The sequence below is a fragment of the Hyperolius riggenbachi genome, chromosome 4, assembly GCF_040937935.1.
Source record: "Hyperolius riggenbachi isolate aHypRig1 chromosome 4, aHypRig1.pri, whole genome shotgun sequence".
Lineage (NCBI taxonomy): Eukaryota > Metazoa > Chordata > Amphibia > Anura > Hyperoliidae > Hyperolius > Hyperolius riggenbachi.
This window is the reverse complement of record NC_090649.1, coordinates 189,271,677-189,290,209: the sequence shown is the minus strand read 5'-3', so window position 1 is coordinate 189,290,209 and position 18,533 is coordinate 189,271,677. Positions and strand designations below refer to the sequence as shown.

Below are 18,533 nucleotides of genomic sequence, written 5' to 3'. Positions count from 1 at the left end.
TACCTCTTCGCGCGTCAATCCCCACTGATCGCCGCCTCTCCCCGCCCCTCTGTCTTCCTTCACTGAGAGGAGCGGGGAGAGGTGGAGTTATGTGCGGCGATTGACATGCATGGAGGCAGAGCTGCAGCTTATAGGGGGGGTTATATCGATGAATGGGAACATGGAGGCAGAGCTGCAGCTCATAGCTCTGCCTCCATGAGCAGCAAATCCGCAACCAAGAAAGTCGTGGCATTTGCAGAGGGGATTTGGGGGTATAAACCGCTCGTTTTGCCGCAGGATAGCGGCGTTTTAGCACTTGCTATAGTGCTTAGCATTAATACAAGTTAAAATCATTGATTTAATCTTGCTTCAGAGTCTCTTGAAATCAAAATGTATTTGCAATAATTAAGCTGAGGAACTGTGTTTTTTTCATGATGCATTACTCTTAAATATGCAAATTATCTCTTTGTGCTCAAACCCACTAGCAGCCTTTTCTAAGGGCTCTTTCACACTAGAGCCCTTATTTTGCATTTCAACACAAAGTTGAAACTTCGTATAAATCAAGGTAAAATGAAAGTGCATAGACTTTCATTTTACCTTTCACACCCGACGCTACATTTCGATGCGTTGCGGTACGACGCACCAGGGAGCTTTTTATCGTTGGGAGCCAGCATTTTCCCGTTGGTTGAATTAATAGCTACTGCCGCTGATTGCATCACACCGCAGCATCCTGATGACACGCCGGAGGATATTCAACGCGTGCAGGGAACGGCTCCAGCACGCGTTGGTAGATGTGAAAGAGGCCTTAGCGCTAGTGAATTGAAAAGCTCTTGCTAATGCAATGCTATGGGTAATTTTTTATAAAATCACATCGCTAAAGTGGGACCACAACCATAGCATTACAAGCAAGAGCTTTTCAAATCACAAGCACTTAGAAATAGCTTAGTAACATACTGCTAGTGGGTTCCAGGCCTTTATGTCCTTGAAAGCAAGCAATTTTACAGAGCCGCTCCAATCCAACATACATGACCTGTTTTGACTGGCCCATTTTCAAGCTGCATAAATTTGCATCCAGAATTTGCTTAACTATTTTCACCTTTTGGACATGACTTTCACGTCCAAAAGGCTGCTGCGCGCGATTGTATGTGTGCTGGCGTTCTCCCGTGCCGCCCTCCGGTAGCCCGGAGATCAATGAATGGGAACATTGTTCCCATTCATCGATCTAAGCCCCCGGTAGAAAAACCGACGGCTTCTTTACAGAGGCCGCGGTCTTTCCCGAAAAAAACAAAAACAAAATATAAATCACATCCTCCTTGTAGTTCCTGTGAGCGAGCGTGCTTCCTCACAGGATAGAAAAACAAAAAAACTCACTGTGGCCATCTTGTGGCCAAATAGTAAAACTACATGCATACATTTTTAATACAAAAAGACACAAATTACATTTAAAATTAACTGTTTACCTCCCGCAATCAAAAAATACCCAAATAAAACTAAAAAAAAAAAAAAAAATAAAAAAAAATTTACAATTTAAAAAACAAAACAAAAAACAGTTACCTAAGGGTCTGAACTTTAATATGCACGTCAAGAAGGTACACAACTAATATTTTTTAAATTATAAGCTTGTAAATAGTGATGGGCGCAAAACTAAAAAAAAAATGCACCTTTATTTCCAAATAAAATATTGGCGTCATACATTGTGATAGGGACATAATTTAAAACGATCGTTTCAAACGACGATCGTTTAAAAAAAGCAACCAAGGATCATTAAGTTAACGACGGACGAGCTAGATCGTTAAAAACGAACGATCTAGCTTGGCGGATTTTTTCCAACGACGATCGTTTGCAAAAGTAGTACATCGTTGGAAACTGGTCGTTCGTACTAGGCTTGACATGCGCATTTTGCTATTTCTCCATGAAACTTCTTATTTTTATGCGCAAGCGCAATAGTTGCTTTACGTGATGTAACGTTCGTTCTAACGATCAGATCGTTACACACATTTAAAAACTAACTTTACTTAGGTCGTTCTTTCATCAATTAAAAGTTTGTTCGTCGTTCACAACGAACGATCGTTGTCGCATGTGTGTACGTAGCATTGGTCTGGGTAGCTTAACTACATAAACTATGCAATGCCAGTGGGATTGTGGGAAGTTTTTTTTTCTTTTAGCTATAGTAACAAGCTTTTCTCAGCAAACAAATAACAGAAAGCTTCCCATTTTTTATAAGATAAGGACACTATAACAAAAATGTAATTGAATCCCCCACCCCTTGAAGAGTTTACACTGTGATATAAGCCTGAAATTACAATTTTATTAAATTGTAATTCACATTTCTTAAAACTTTACCTAAAAGTAAGAATTTAATTTAAATATATTACAGCACACCTAGAGAGATATATGAAGGCTCCCATATTTAGTTCCTTATTTGACAGCAGCCAGAACGTTGATTCAGTTCAGGTAACAATAATTATTAAACACTAGATGCCAGACACACCTTTGGCTCATGAGCGGTAGAGGGCGCAGCAGAACAAGTCTAATCACATGGTGGTGACAGTGGCATATTTTGTTAGCTAATAGCTATTGTTATTACATATGTGGAAGATATTAGAATTTGTATCGGTGATCCAGTCAGTGTCCTTCAGAGCAGCAGTCCATGTCACTTGCCGCCCCTCTTCATGCCTTCCTTAACCTCCTTGAGACCAGTCTTGACCTCCTTTACAAAAGTGTCCTTCATCCTGTCCATCTTGCGGCCCACGTCGCCCAGGTCCCGGGGGGCCTCCTGCTTGATCTGCCGCAGAGTTTCGGAGCGGAGGAGCCGCTGGGCCGCGTCCTTCCCGGTCAGCTGTGCCTTGGTGATGGCGAAGGCGGTGATCTGCGCTGCGCGGCGGATGATCCGGGACTCGGACAGCTTGTCTATCAGCTGAGGGTTATTCAGCAAGCCGTAAAGCAGCCGCCGGAGCACCATCTCTGCCAGGCTGGCCGGAGCTCGCTGCTGCTGGGGCAGATCAGATGAGACAGTCAGGGCAGCCGTGTATATCACTCATGTACAGTCACCTACCTCACCTCTCTTACCTCCTACCAACTTCAGTTCACCTTCAGTTCTCACCGCTCGGCTGGCTCATACACCGAACCGCCCACATCAAAGATGGCGCCAGCGGCCTTCCTCCTGCACCCGGAAGGAGTTAGTTTCTGCGGAAACGGAATTACTTGACGACAGTGAGTGCCGTGGTAGTCGGCGTTCTGGAGAGGTCTGGAGAATGCTGAACGCACTGAGGAGCGACTCCTACGTGGAGCTGAGCCAATACCGGGACCAGCACTTCAGGGTACCGGGCCTTTACCCTGTGGTTATTGCTGCCTACTGAGTGTGTCTGTATACAGGGGCTGCTGGATTGGGGGGGGGGAGGGAAACAGCGTGGAGCGCCCACCACTAGGGCCTGACCACTGTCCGAAACCCACAATGGGTTAACCTATTTATTTTACAGCCTGAGTTAAAGGAAGCCTTAAGTTAGTTCAGCTTTACTTATCTTGTAGTGGGCAGCATCTGCATGATCCAGACGCTTCCTGGTGTTATGATCGTCTCTCTGTGACTTTGGTTCACCACTGCCCCATTGAAATTGCACACTTTGGGACTCCTAAGCAGGCTTCAAAAGCACTCATGTCCCCAAGTGCTTTGGAAGACTAGTGCATCTGTTCTGCGCATTCACTCGCCTGGAATTGTGCATGTGCAGTGCGAACCTGCTCATCTTTGGAAGTACTTGGGGATGCGAATATTAAAGAGGAACTGTAATGGCAAAACGTCCCCCGGGGGGTACTTGCCTCGGGTGGGGGAAGCCTCAGGATCCAAATGAGGCTTCCCACGCCGTCCTCTGTCCCACGAGGGTCTCGCTGCAGCCCTCCGTACAGCCGTGACGTAATATTTACCTTCCTGGCTTCTGCGCAGGCGCTCTGATGGCTGTCGGCTCCGAAGTAGGCGGAAATACCCGATCGCCGTCGAGTCTGCTGTACTGCGCAGGCGCAATTCTCCAGTGCCTTCGCAGTAGAGCCGTCCCGACGGAGATCTGGTATTTCCGTCTATTTCCGAGCCGAAAGCAGCCACAGCGCCCCCTGCTGGAGCCAGCAAAGGTAAATATTGGGTACTTATCCGTTAGCCGGGCGCATCCTTTAGGTGGCGACAAAACTCCACCAGAGTTACATCTTTCCCTACTATCCATGTCGGCCTGGAGGGGGAATAGTAATTAGCGCCACCTGCCGGATGCGCCCGGCTAACGGATAAGTACCAAATATTGAAATTACAGTTGGGCCTGTCGCCGACTGTTCAGAGGGCTGCAGCGAGACCCCCGTGGGACGGAGGACGGCGTGGGAAGCCTCATTAGGATCCGGAGGCTTCCCCCACCCGAGGTGAGTACCCCCCAGGGGATCTTTTTGAAGTTACAGAGTCTCTTTAAGGAGCCTCAAAGCGAGTGCTGTTAAAGGATACCCGAGGTGACATGATGAGATAGGCATGTGTATGTACAGTGCATAGCACACAAATATCTAGGCTGTGTTCCTTTTTTTCTTTCTCTGCCTGAAAGAGTTAAATATCAGGTATGTATGGTAAGTGTCTGACTCAGTCCTTACTCAGACAGGATGAGACTGCAGTGTGACCCTCACTGATAAGAAATTACAACTATAAAACACTTTCCTAGCATAAAATGGCATCTGAGAGAAAGAAAGAGATAAAAAGGGCAATTTCTTAACAGTGAGGGTCACACTGTAGTCACTTCCTGTCTGCGTCAGGACTGGGTCAGCCACTTACATAGCTGATATTTAACTCTTTCAGGCAGAGAAAGAAAAAAAGGAACACAGCATAGTTATTTGTGTGCTAGGCACTGTACATACATATGTCTATCTCATCATGTCACATGTCACTTCGGGTATCCTTTTAAACTGAGCAGGAGATTTGGGTGCAACCAGTGCCACGACAGGACATAATAGTAATTGCACTATCATAACGCACAGTCAGTCACTTCGGCACTGCCAGAGGGCAGCGCTTAAGTTGCTTTTAAAACACTTTAATTCCCTACCATCCACGTCAACCTGGAGGAGGAATAGTAATTAACACCGCCGGGATTTGTGCAGGAGCAGGTATCTGCACCTAATGCTTCATACACACTTGAGATAAAAGTCTTTGGAAAATGCAAGATTACAGACCAATTTTACCCCCTTCCATGTAGTATGAGAGCCATACTCTACACAGTCTATTCTATGGAGCTGCACTCCCCATCAGATAAAATCTTTGCAAGATGCTGCACACAAAGATGCCTGTACACATTCAAAAGATCATTATTTGCAAAAGATCTGTTCCTGCAAAAAATCCATTCCTGCAGAATGCATTCATAGTCTATGAGATCTGCAGATCCTCATACACACTTGGTTTAACAGACTTCATCTGCATATCTGGCAATCATCTGCACATCTGAAGATCCATCCTGGTGGATCTGATCTGCAGATGATCTGCAGATAATTGTCTGTTAAACCAAGTGTGTATGAGGATCTGCAGATCTCATAGACTATGAATGCATTTTGCAGGAATGGATCTTTTGCAGGAAAAGATCTTTTGCAGATAATGATCTTTTGAGTGTGTACGGGCATCTTTGTGTGCAGCATCTTGCAAAGATTTTATCTGATGGGGAGTTCAGCTCCATAGAATAGACTGTGTAGAGTATGGCTCTCATACTACATGGAAGGGGGTAACATTGGTCTGTGATCTTGCATTTTCCAAAGACTTTTATCTCAAGTGTGTATGAAGCATAAGTCTACCAGCGCATATTTATAGGTATGCGTCCCAAAGGTATACACTATGGTTGAGGTAAGCCGGCAGGAAATTCCACTAATGTGATTGGGTGGACGACTCCCTCTCAAACTGCTAGGTTTCAGATAGGTTGTAGTAACAATAATATGTTCATGCTATTTGGTCAATTAACCACTTCACCACTGAGGGGTTTTACCCCCTGACCACCAGAGCAATTTTCACCTTTCAGCGCTCCGTCCATTCATTCGTCTATAACTTTATTATTACTTATCGCAATGAAATGAACTATATCTTGTTTTTTCCGCCACCAATTAGGCTTTCTTTAGGTGGGACATTATGCCAAGAATTATTTTATTCTAAATGTGTTTTAATGGGGAAAATGTGGGGAAAAATTATTATTTTCAGTTTTCGGCCATTATAGTTTTTAAATAATGCATGCTACTGTAATTAAAACCCATGAAATTTATTTGCCCATTATTCCCGATTATAAAACCGTTTAAATTATGTCCCTATCACAATGTTTGGCCCCAAAATTTTATTTGGTAATAAAGGTGCATTTTTTTCAGTTTTGCATCCATCCCTAATTACAAGCCCGTAGTTTATAAAGTCAGTGTTATACCCTCTTGACATAAATATTTAAAAAGTTCAGTCCCTAAGGTAACTATTTGTTTTTTTTTTTTTATTGTATATATATATATTTTTTTTTAAAATTACAAAAATAAATAAATTGGGGAGTGTGGGAGGTAATGAGTTAATTTATTATGTAAAACAATTTATTTGTATGTGTAAAATGCATTAGGGTGTAGTTTACTATTTGGACACAAGATGGCCACAGTGAGTATGTTTACATGCGACCTGTAAGCGACCGGAAGGACGCTTACAGGAAGCAGTAGGAGGCTGGGAGACTCACAATGATCGCGCTGTTTCTGAAAGAAGCAGCAGATCATTGCGGGGGCTTAGATCAATGAACGGGAATGGATTTTCCCGTTCATTGATCTCCGGGCAAGCGGGCGGCGGCGTGCACGAGCGGCGGGTGCGCGCGCACGAGCGGCGGCAGCGCGGACAGCGGTGGGAGCGCGGAAGGTACGGATTTCTCCGTCCCTGGTTTTTTAGGAGGGAAAAAAGGGGCGGAGAAATTCGTACTGCCGGGGGTAAAGTGGTTAAAATGCTTTAAAGGGAAGGTTCAGGGAGTGGGGAAAAAAATAAAAATTCATATCCACTTACCAGGGGCTTCCTCCAGCCCGTGGCAGGCAGGAGGTGCCCTCGCCGCCGCTCCGGGGGCTCCCGATAGTCTCCGGTGGCTGACCCGACCTGGCCAGGCCGGCTGCCAGGTTGGGCTCTTCTACGCTCCGACGGGCTCTTCTGCGTTCCACGTGGGCGAGCTGACGTCATTGGACGTCCTCCGGGCTGTACTGCACAGGCGCAGAACTACTGCGCCTGCGCAGTACAGCCCAGAGGACGTCCGATGACGTCAGCGCGCCCCCGGGAGCCGCAGATTGGAGCGCAGAAGAGCCCGACCTGGCAGCCAGGTTTGGCCAGGTCGGGTCGGCCACCGGAGACGACCGGGAGCCTCAGGGCACCTCCTGCCTGCCACGGGCTGGAGGAAGCTCCAGGTAAGTGGGTATGGATTTTTATTTTTTTTTCCCACTCCCTGAACCTTCCCTTTAAGTTGTAGACATTGCTGTGGTTAGAGCGGAGAATTCAGTCATATTAGGATAGTGTAAGAGAACAGGAATATTTAGACCTCAGATATACCCTACAGGTCTGCATAAATAAATGATAAAGAATTTGTGAACTGATTTATCAAGTCTAGCTAGTTTAGGGGACCCAGCAGGAAATCACAGCACATTGGGCTTTATTCACAATGCGTTAGGCCCCGTTCACATTACAAACGCGGATGGCCACGCATGCGGTACGCAACGCGTGCGGTACGCAACGCATGCGAACGCACGCCATCCACGTTTGTGTGCGTTGCGTGGCTGATCCCATCACTGAAAAGTGAATGGGACAGCCACGCGTTTTTACAAAAAATGCGTGCAGCATGCGTTCCCGGACCGCACAGGTCCGGAACGCATGCAGTGTGAACATCAGACATTGCACTCTATGCAATGTCTGATGTCGTGCGTGTCGGCCACCTGCACGCGTTTCCAAAACGCGGCTGGAAACGCGTGCAGTGTGAACGGGGCCTTACCGCATGAGGTAATTTAGGTAATTATAAATACTGTCCAAAATATTTCCTTTTTGAAATTCACATTTTATTTCCCCCCAAATTATCTCTTGCTTTAAAGGTGAGGGAATTATCTCCAAATTTATCTCCCATTTGAGATTCTCAATTGAATCAGTGTGCGGCTTGTTGGTGTTAATTAAGGATCTTTTTTATCGCCTACAAATGGCAGGTGATAATTTTCACTTCTCTGCTATTGGCCTAATTTTCTGTTAGATTTCACTATACAATTTTCTGTTAGATTTTCTGTTCTGATTATTTTCTGTAGAGAAAGGTCATGATCCCTGGTCCATTGTCTTCTGGTTATCTCCTGCTGAGTAGAATAATGCCTAATTGCTAGGCAGATAGATGGTTACATAGATAATTTCCAACATATTGGAAATTATCATCTGCCAGGTGCCCATACACTCGTCAGATTGGCAACAGATAGATAAGAAGTGCATATGATGATCTATCTGATGTGTTTTTAGAACATTTTTTACCAGGATAGAATTCCAATAGATTTCAGTTTGAAATCTATTGAAATTCGATCTGATGGCATTTTTCCCAGAACGTCATTTCGGACAGCACCCCTGGATGAGACCCATCTCCCTCCGCACTGTGGACAGGAAACTGTTAAAACAAACATTTGCATAAGCAATAGGCAGCAGTACATAAGATACATTCAGGCTATAGTACCTCAGTTTAGTTTCCTGTCCCGGACGGAATGCGTGGGGAGATGTCTCCAGGAGTGCCATCCATGTCAGGCGGCAGGGGCAGCGTTTCTCAGGGCTCCAGGTGCAGCTGTACAGGGAGACAGTCTGGAGCCCTGCAGCGTGTCGGAGGCTTCTCCATTGGTGGCAGCGGATTTATGCGCACAGGCGCGCGCATGGAAGAAAGGTCACTTCCGGTTGAACCGGAAGTAGTCACGCGCATGGCGTCCCGCGTGATCTGAGGTCTGAGCTGCGCGGCAGGGGCCGCGGCGGTGATTGGAACAGCACACAGCTGTTCCCTGGAGGCGACATTAGCATACAATGAGCGGCAATTGCCGCATGATTAATGAGGTAAGCAGCATCTATTTAAAGTATATGTGGACATGATTCAGTTGGTTTGTGACTCTCAATCATGGAGGACGCCGCTGGGTCAGCTCCTGCACAATCTGTCAAGTCTGCCCAAGAACCCTCTCTGGCAAGTAGATGGATTATGATATTCTGCTTAGCTAGCTATACATTTGATATACATATTTATATCTGGAGGGAATGATCTAATGGCTGGTTATTTTTTATTATGTCTTATAGCCTAAAAGACAAGATAAAAGTGATAAAGCTAAAGAAGCTGAAAGGTCTGACAGATCCTCTGCTCATTCCAGCCAGCATGGATCTAGCAAGACGGAAAAGAAATGTGCCATTTGTAACAGCCATTTATCATCTTCCTCTACTAAGAAATTGTGTCGTCATTGTACAGATAAGCTTGTTAAGGAGGAATCCCCCGTTATATTCAAGGATTTAATGGGTTGGATGCGGGCTGAAATGTCCACAGCAATTAAAGAAATTAAAGATTCTGCTATTGCCTCTACCGCCTCAGCTGCTTCAGATAACGCTGGAACCAGTACTGCTGTAGATTCAATACCTATAGTAATTAGTCCGTCATCTCCAGGGGTACCTGTAGTTCCACCCGTACCTCCTAGGAGACAGAGAAGAGAAAGCGATATTGAAGGTTCTGGTTTTTATCAGATGGGGAAATTTCTCCTTTTGACGAGATTTCTAATGAAGAAGATGATTTATCTAAGCCAGATAAACCAAAGTTTGCATTTTCACCCGAATTAATGAAGGACTTATTGATTGCCATGCATGACACGATGGGTATCAGGTCTGAGCAGAAATCATTGACGCCCTTGGACGAGATGTATGAAAGCTTGGCGGATCCCCAATCCAGGTTTATCCCAGTCCATAATACGCTTAAAGTTATGATTAAAAAGGAATGGGATAATCCGGAAAAGAGGGCCTTTTGGCCCAAATCCCTATCCAAACGGTACCCTTTCAGTCCTGAGGACCAGGGGTTTTGGGGTGTTCCGCCTAAGTTGGATCCATCTTTCTCAAGGGTGTCAAAAAAGACTCTTGCTCTTTGAAGATTTTGGGAACCTTAAAGATCCAATTGATAAAAAAATGGACAATGTCTTAAGAAGAGCATGGGAATCTTCTTCTCTAACATTTAAGCCTGCCATAGCCTCCACAGCTGTAAGCAGATCTTTAAAGACCTGACTTTTGGAGATACAGAATAAGTTTGCTTCTGGAGTACCTAGAGAGGAAATTTTAAATGACTTTCCTAAAGTTTTGAATGCTTCTAATTATTTGATTGATGCCTCAGATGATACGGTTAAGTTAACTGCTAGATCTACAGCTTTGGTTAATTCGGCGAGAAGAGGAGTATGGGTGAAAACTTGGAGTGGTGACACTGCTTCAAAATCAAAGTTGTGCGGTATCCCATGTGAGGGGGGTTTGCTCTTTGGCTCAAAGCTGGATGATACTCTGGACAGAACAGCAGATACCAAGAAAAATTTTCCAGTTAAAAAGAGACCCTTTCAGAATAAACGTCCCTTTCGTCCTTCATCCAAAAACGAGCCAGATCCCAGGTCCTCTAAGGGTAAAAGATGGGCTCCTTACAGATCACGAAAACCCAGATCCAATTTTGTTCCCTCAAAAAAGCCAGATAAACAATGACGCCAGGATCCCAGTGGGGGGGAGAGTTGCAAACTTCTTCGAGTTGTGGCAGCCTCTATTCCCAAACCAGTGGTTGCTAAAAGTAGTATTGGAAGGTTACAGTATAGAATTCAGTCAACGGCCTCCAACTCAGTTTTGTGTTACTCCCCACTCAAGAGATCCAGAAAAGGTTGTAGCTCTTCAAGAGGAAGTTCTCTCCCTTCTACAAAAGAGAGTGATTCGAGAGGTTCCAAAATGCCAAAGGGAACAGGGGTTCTATTTCCCGGTTTTTCTAGTAAAAAAGCCACAGGGCAAGTTTCGTTTTATTCTGAACCTGAAAAATCTGAACCAGTCAGTAAGGTACAGAAGATTCAAGATGGACAACATCCAGTCAGTAATTCGTGTGTTACAAAGGGACGATTATCTAGCATCCCTAGACCTAAAAGATGCCTATCTCCACCTGCCAATACATCTATCCTCACAGCAGTATCTAAGGTTCGCAATACAGATGGAGACAGAGGTAAGACATTATCAGTTCAATGCTTTGCCTTTTGGATTATCTTCAGCCCCATGGTTATTCACCAAGGTGATGTCTGAGGTCCTGGCAGTTCTTAGACAGAAAGGGGTTAACATTATTGGATATCTTGATGATTTCCTATTGTGGGGTAATTCACCTGATAAGGTCAACGAGCATATTGAAACTACGATAGACTTCCTACAGCATCTAGGCTGGATCATTAACTGGGAAAAATCTTCATTAATCCCTACTCAACTTATAGAATTGTTGGGGTTTAATGTATCTACTAGGGAGGAAAGACTGTTTTTGCCTTCCAGAAAGAAATGCATTATTCTTAATACTGTCTTCTCATTTCAGAGATCAAGAAGCATATCATTGAGAAAGGCTATGGCTCTACTAGGTCTTCTCACTGCTTCCTTTCCAGTGGTCCATTGGGGACAGTTCCACTCCAGGTTCCTTCAACTGTGGATCCTCAGATCCTGGAACAAGTCACTTACAGCTCTAGACAAGAAAGTACTGGTGCCTCACAGCATAAAAGTGTCTTTGATGTGGTGGCAGAACCACACACATCTATCCACGGGACGTCTTTGGAGTTACCCGGTTCAGACAACAATAACAACGGACGCCAGTTTATGGGGCTGGGGAGCTCACCTGAATTTCCTACCAGCACAAGGTCAGTGGTCTACGGAAGTAAGTTCGCAATCCTCAAACAACAGGGAGCTAGAGGCTGTCTGGCGGGCCTTACAACATTTCAGTACACAGATCAGAGATTCTCATGTCTTGATAAAAACAGACAACAGGAGTGTTGTGGCCTTCCTGAACAGGCAGGGGGGTACGAAGAGCAAGAGCTTATGGAAGCAGACTGCAAAGATCCTTTTCTGGTCAGAGGCAAACCTCAGCTCTCTGACTGCTGTACATTTGAGAGGGGCGTCAAATCAGACTGCAGATTGTCTCAGCAGGAAGAAACTGGACCAGAACGAATGGTCCCTGGATCAGGGGATATTCCAGGAGATTGTTGCTCAGTGGGGACATCCAGAGGTGGATCTCTTTGCCAGAAGGATCAATGCGAAGTGTCCAAAGTTCTGTTCCCTTTATCCAGAGGATACCCCTTGGGTAATAGATGCCTTCACGATCAATTGGGGGAATGCAATAATGTACGCATTTCCTCCAATCCCGTTAATCCCAAGAGTAATAAGGAAGATTATTCAAGACAGAGCACAAGTAATACTGATTGCCCCGCTATGGCCGAAACGAGCATGGTACACAGGTCTTCGATTACTAGCAGTATCAGCACCAATCACATTTCCACTTTTACCGAATCTATTGACACAAGGACCGATTGTCCATCCGGATCTGGGGCGCCTTCACCTATCAGCATGGAACCTGAGTGGGAGATATTAAAATCTAAAGGTTTCTCAGACGAATTATCACAGACTTTAATACAAAATAGAAAGAAGGTTACCCGTGTAATTTACCAGAAGGCATGGAGGGTATTTAACAACTGGTATTTGGAAAGATCATTCAATACATCTTCACTCAGGTCTATTCTGGAATTCCTGCAGTGTGGGTACAAAAAAGGTCTCAGTGTCAGTACTCTTAAGGTACAGGTGTCAGCCCTTAGTGTCTTTTTGGAAAGAAGACTGGCACAAGAGGATCTGGTGATCCGTTTCTTTCAAGCATTAAAAAGATTGAAACCTACAACTAGATCTAGAGTTCCAACCTGGGACTTGAATGCTGTCCTTCAAGCCTTATGTGAGTCTCCGTTTGAGCCTTTAGAGCAGATTTCAGACAAATATCTAACTCTTAAAACTATTTTTCTTCTAGCAATTACTAGTGCTAGAAGAATAGGGGAATTACAGGCGCTATCCATAAAGGAACCTTACTGCATAATTTCCGAAGATAGGATAACGCTACGTCCAGATATGTTGTTTCTTCCAAAGGTAGTGTCTTCATTTCATAGAAATCAGGAAATTTCTCTACCATCCTTTTGTGAGAATCCATCAAATGACAAGGAAAGAAAGCTCCATAATCTGGATGTCAGAAGGTGTCTTATTCACTACCTAGAGCGTACAGTTTCCTGGAGAAAGACAGAGGCAATTTTCGTTCTGTTCGCAGGAAGATCCAGAGGTAATAGAGCTTCCAAAACTACTTTGGCACGATGGATTAGACAAACAATTGTTTCGGCATACCAACTTCAGGGAATACAACTGAAGACAACTATTAAGGCTCACTCTACAAGAGGTATCTCAACATCTTGGGCAGAGAGGGCAGGGGCCTCCATAGATCAGATTTGTAGAGCTGCAACCTGGTCAAGTCACAATACATTTGTGAAGCACTATCGTCTGAACGTTTCTGCAAGCACAGATCTATCCTTTGGGCGAAAAGTGTTGCAAGCAGTGGTCCCACCCTAAATCTTTATCTCTTGTATATCGTCTCATCCAGGGGTGCTGTCCGAAATGACGTTCTGGGAAAGACCTCTTTACTTACGGTAAAGTCTTTTCCGGTAGTCATGAGGACAGCACCCCTGCAACCCGCCCTTAATTGGGTGGAAAAGAAGATAAGTATTTGTGTAAGCAGGATTTATGTCCGTGTCATCTTTTGTATTAACTGAGGTACTATAGCCTGAATGTATCTTATGTACTGCTGCCTATTGCTTATGCAAATGTTTGATTTAACAGTTTCCTGTCCACAGTGCGGAGGGAGATGGGTCTCATCCAGGGGTGCTGTCCTCATGACTACCGGAAAAGACTTTACCGTAAGTAAAGAGGTCTTTTTGCCATCAGATTTCCATTAAGGCTAATGCAAAATGATAAGCAATCTCATCAGATCGACTTAAATTTTCCATCCTGCCAGTTCGATGGAAATCGGCCATCGAACGGTCGATTGGCCAACCGATTTGCGATCGATCGATTTGGATCGATCGGTCGGCCAGAAAATCGGCTAAGTGTATGGGCCCCTTTAACCTCCCTGGCGTTCTATTAAAATCGCCAGGGAGGCTGCGGGAGGGTTTTTTTTAAATTAAAAAAAAACTATTTCATGCAGCCAACTGAAAGTTGGCTGCATGAAAGCCCACTAGAGGGCGCTCCGGAAGCGTACTTTCGATCGCCTCCGGCAATCGAAAGTAACAAGATAGGCCGCAATGAGCGGCCTATCTTGTTTCGCTTTCCTCGTCGCCATGGCGATGAGCGGAGTGACGTCATGGACGTCAGTCGACGTCCTGACGTCAGAGCCGCCCGATCCAGCCCCTAGCGCCGGCCGGAACTGTTTGTTCCGGCTGCACTGGGCTCGGGCGGCTGGGGGGACCCTCTTTCGCCGCTGCACGCGGCGGATCGCCGCGGAGCGGCGGCGATCGGGCAGCACACGCGGCTGGCAAAGTGCCGGCTGCGTGTGCTGCTTTTTTCAGATTGAAAATCGGCCCAGCAGGGCCTGAGCGGCGACCTCCGGCGGCATACCCCGAGCTCAGCTCGGGATTACCGCCAAGGGGGTTAATCTTACAGAAAATTGTATGGTGTGTACCTAGCATTAGGATGGAGCCTTTTGAGCTTGTTTTGCTTGAGTTTATGTCCATTGTACATAGAAGGCAAAGAAGATGAGTGTGTCTAATCTCAAGGTGCACTTTCAGACCTCCTACAATCTTTTAGATGATTTTATTGATGCCGAGGAGGAAATTCCGCTCTGCTCTAAAAGATAAGCATCAGCATAATAACCTTTAAAGTAAAACATTTTTGTTACAGCTGATACAAATCCAGCAAAAAAATCTCCAGTGTTTGTACTTCCTGCTTTCATGGAAGCAGACATAGGGTTAACATCCTGTGTGTACAAATTAGCTGCTCTGCTGAGACAGCCAGCTGGCACAGCTGAGAGCTCAAATTACAGTCGTGATTATTCACAGATGAGGTGGAATTAGACAGGCTAAACTCTCTATATACATACAGGGTGCATTTCTATAGGTTTTCCTTCTGTCCTGTGCAAGAGTTGAGGTCCCACTTTATAAATGTGACAGGCTTCCCTGGGTCGTCTCTGTGTAATGAGTGACAAGCATATGGACTGCCCTACAGCGGTCAAAAAAGCTTTATTTCCGCACATATTACAGACCAATTACCGCAAAGTTATCGAACACTTAACATATTTACCTCAACATTGCCAAACGATTACCGACTGTTTATCACCTGTTTTATCACACTTTTATCAAACATTTATCACGCTCTGTAAATTTTTAGTGAATACTCAAAAAATTTGGTAATTATTACTGGAGGTAATTTTAAGACCAACAAAAGTTACCGCACATGTTATTGTGAAAAGAGCCCATTGTGATTGACCAAATAGTATGAACATAACTTACTACAACCTATCTGAAACCTGGCAATTCTAGTGGGTGCCAGTGTCCATCCAATCATAAAACTTTAGGATAGAGAATGAGGGGAATTGAGACAGATGACCACACTGGTTTTTGTTATAAAAATATCAAAACGAATTTTTTTATTATTTTAAACAAATAATCTATCTATACACATTACAAACACATATATCAAAAAATACATGAAAAAAGAAGTTACCTGAAAGCGCCCTCTACCCTATACCCCCCAGGTCCCACCCGCCTAAGATAACCGCCTACAGCATACCTAGCTACCATACCTAGGTAGGATCTATCAGCTCTAAAATAGGGTTCCCTATACAATGTCCTAAATGGGTGGTAGCACCTACCTATAGATCCATGCACAAATACATGTCAGATGTAACAAACAGATATAACAAATAAGCCATGCAAAGAATGGAGACCTAAGTGAGCATGCAAGCATATCCAGCCGCTGTTAGTAGAAAAGTATAGAGTCCAAAACCGCCTTCAAAATGCCAGACAGTCCCAAACAAGAGCGCTCAAAGATAATGCAGCTGACATGTGCACATGTATTAACTTTCTTGGTTTAAGTTGTTAGTCAAGCAGAGGCATATGCATAAGCAGATAATAGGAAATAAAGTTGCAACTGACTGAGACGCCTGCCAGAGACTCATATGCCAAGTCTGGTTTCAAAAGCATGCATGGCATCAAACATTCGCAAAGGATGCATCCATAATTTACCCAGCCAGAGTGATGATATGGCCTGATGTCCAGCCAAACGTGGCTACCGTCCAGGTAGAGGGGCTATCCAGTTACCCCACAGATGTATTAGTCCATGGATCGGTGGATCATACAGGATCATACGTCGTTTGTTAAATCAAAAGTGGAATGCATGGCTCTGATGCTCGGTGGTAGGAGGCGGCTCGGCAGTGGGGAGAGGAAGGATGGCCGCTCTCAGAAACGCCACGCCGGGAGACCCTACATGTTTCGCTGGCAAGCGGCCAGCTTTCTCAAGGGAGGCGTGGTCCATCCAATCATGATAGCGTAATTCCCCTATGAGGCTTCCTGCTTTGTACCCTAAACTAAGAGAACTGGCCCTTTAATAGCCATTGCCAAAATAGTTGCATGCTGGGGGTTCTTTTTACCTATAATATATTCCTTCTCTTCCCTTATTTACCCTGCCTAGCTGAAACGTTATCCTCTGCTCACTTGTGTTTACAAGCAAGGCTGAGGTGATTTGACAATTGGAGGAGAAAAGAAAAAAGACAGTGCAGTTCCTAGTATACACCTCAGTGGGAGTGTCTGAAGACTCTGGGAGGAGGGCAGCAAATGAATACACAATGAGCAAGAGAAGGGAGGGGAAACATCTTATATATGTGTTTTTTTTCCCCCTGGCATAGTATGGCTGATCCTCCTGCTTTAGGCCTGGAACCCACTGAAATCCGCAAACGCAAAACGCAACCGCTAGCGTTTTGCCTGAGCGGTTTGCAAGCGGATTCATGCGAGTTTTCGGTCGCGTTTTGCAACAGTGTATTTTTTTCCTCAGCGGTTGTGTAGCGTTTTGCGTTTCGCGTTTTTATCCTGATTGGTCCTGTGAATTATTTTTAATTTTGTTACAGTGTGCTGAACCGCAAAACGCTAGCAAAACCGCTCAGTTTAGGTTTTGCTGAGCGTTTCTGCTAGCGTTTCAATACTTTACATTGAAGCGCTAACGCTCCCAAAATGCTGCAGGTCCTGCGTTTGCGTTTCTGGGAAACGCAAACGCTCCTGTGGAAGTTGCCCCATCCATTAATATTAGCCCAGCGTTTTGGCAAACTGCTAGCGTATCGCAGTGCTGCCAAAACGCTGCCAAAAGCGCTCCTGTGGGTTCCAGCCGTTAAAGGGGAACTGAAGAGAGAGGTATATGGAGGCTGTCATGTTTATTTCCTTTTAGACAATACCAGTTGCCTGGCAGCCCTGCTGATCCTCTGCCTCTAATACTATTAGTTATAGCCCCTGAACAAGCATGCAGCAGATCAGGTGTTTCAGTGGTTCAGACTTATAAGTCTGATCTGACAAGACTAGCTGCATGCTTGTTTCTGGTTTTAATCAGATACTACTGCAGAGAAATAGACCAGCAGGGCTGCCAGGCAACTGGTATTAATTAAAAGGAAATAAACAGGACAGCCTCCATATACCTCTCTCTTCAGTTCCCCTTTAAAAACTTCTCTTGGGAGGAAAAACCATACTTACTTCCCCAGGAAGTGTTCCTCACATCACCTGTACACTTTTCCTTGGAAGGGCAGGATGCTGTAGCATCTTGGAGGTGGAAACTTGAAGAACCTATTCACTATTCCTATGTTTAAATTGTAAAAGGCCTAAACTTTTTCTTTATCATTTTCCCCGTTTTATAGGGTAAAAGAGATGAACAAGAGAAGCTGCTAAAGCAAAGTTGTACTTTGTATGTTGGAAACTTGTCCTTTTATACTACAGAAGAACAGATCCATGAATTATTCAGCAAGAGCGGAGATGTGAAGAAAATCGTTATGGGTCTGGATAAAATCAAGAAAACAGCTTGTGGATTCTGCTTTGTGGAGTATCCTTTGAATTGTCATTTTTAATTTTAATCCATGTACATTGTGACATGTTAAGTCATGGATAATTTAATCAATTTTTTTTGTAAAGATTCTTTTTATTTATCATTTTAAGAAAGCAGTAACAAACATATTGTATTCAAGTAACATAGGTTTTAGCCATCAATAACAAATTAGCAATTGTAACCAACAGAATAACCATCTTGAAGATCCATTACACACACACACACACACTCACTCACTCACTCACTCACTCACTCACTCACTCACTCACTCACTCCACAGGAAACCTGTAAGGTTTAATTAATCAACTTATTTTTAATATAAGCAGCTCAAAAATAAATTTAAATTGCATGAAAACTGTGCAACATTGCATGAGAATGGCCTCTGCATTATAGTGTTAGTGTACTTAAAGGGAATATGATGTGAAAATTAACG

General features: G+C 44.4%; 2 protein-coding genes across 3 annotated transcripts in view; one reads left to right on the top strand and one right to left on the bottom strand.

Moving 5' to 3' along the window:
* Positions 1-1,529: 1,529 nt before the first annotated feature.
* Positions 1,530-3,157, bottom strand: NCBP2AS2 (NCBP2 antisense 2 (head to head)). Of its 2 annotated transcripts, none has more exons than XM_068281118.1 (2): positions 3,049-3,157; positions 1,530-2,968 (listed from the first exon to the last, which is right to left on the bottom strand). In XM_068281118.1, the coding sequence occupies exon 2, from the start codon at positions 2,939-2,941 to the stop codon at positions 2,633-2,635; it is 309 nt and encodes a 102-aa protein (XP_068137219.1). In that variant the 5' UTR covers positions 2,942-2,968; positions 3,049-3,157; the 3' UTR covers positions 1,530-2,632. The 2 variants fall into 2 exon arrangements, with proteins under 2 accessions (XP_068137219.1, XP_068137220.1); XM_068281119.1 differs by having other exon boundaries at positions 1,530-2,971; positions 3,049-3,148.
* A 5-nt stretch (positions 3,158-3,162) lies between these two features.
* The window catches only part of NCBP2 (nuclear cap binding protein subunit 2), a 27,587-nt gene continuing 12,216 nt past the window's right edge, over positions 3,163-18,533 (top strand). The window contains exons 1-2 of the mRNA XM_068281117.1: positions 3,163-3,299; positions 17,916-18,097. Of these exons, the coding sequence (XP_068137218.1) occupies positions 3,234-3,299; positions 17,916-18,097 (248 nt within the window). The 5' untranslated portion in view covers positions 3,163-3,233. The remainder of the gene's footprint in view (positions 3,300-17,915; positions 18,098-18,533) is intronic.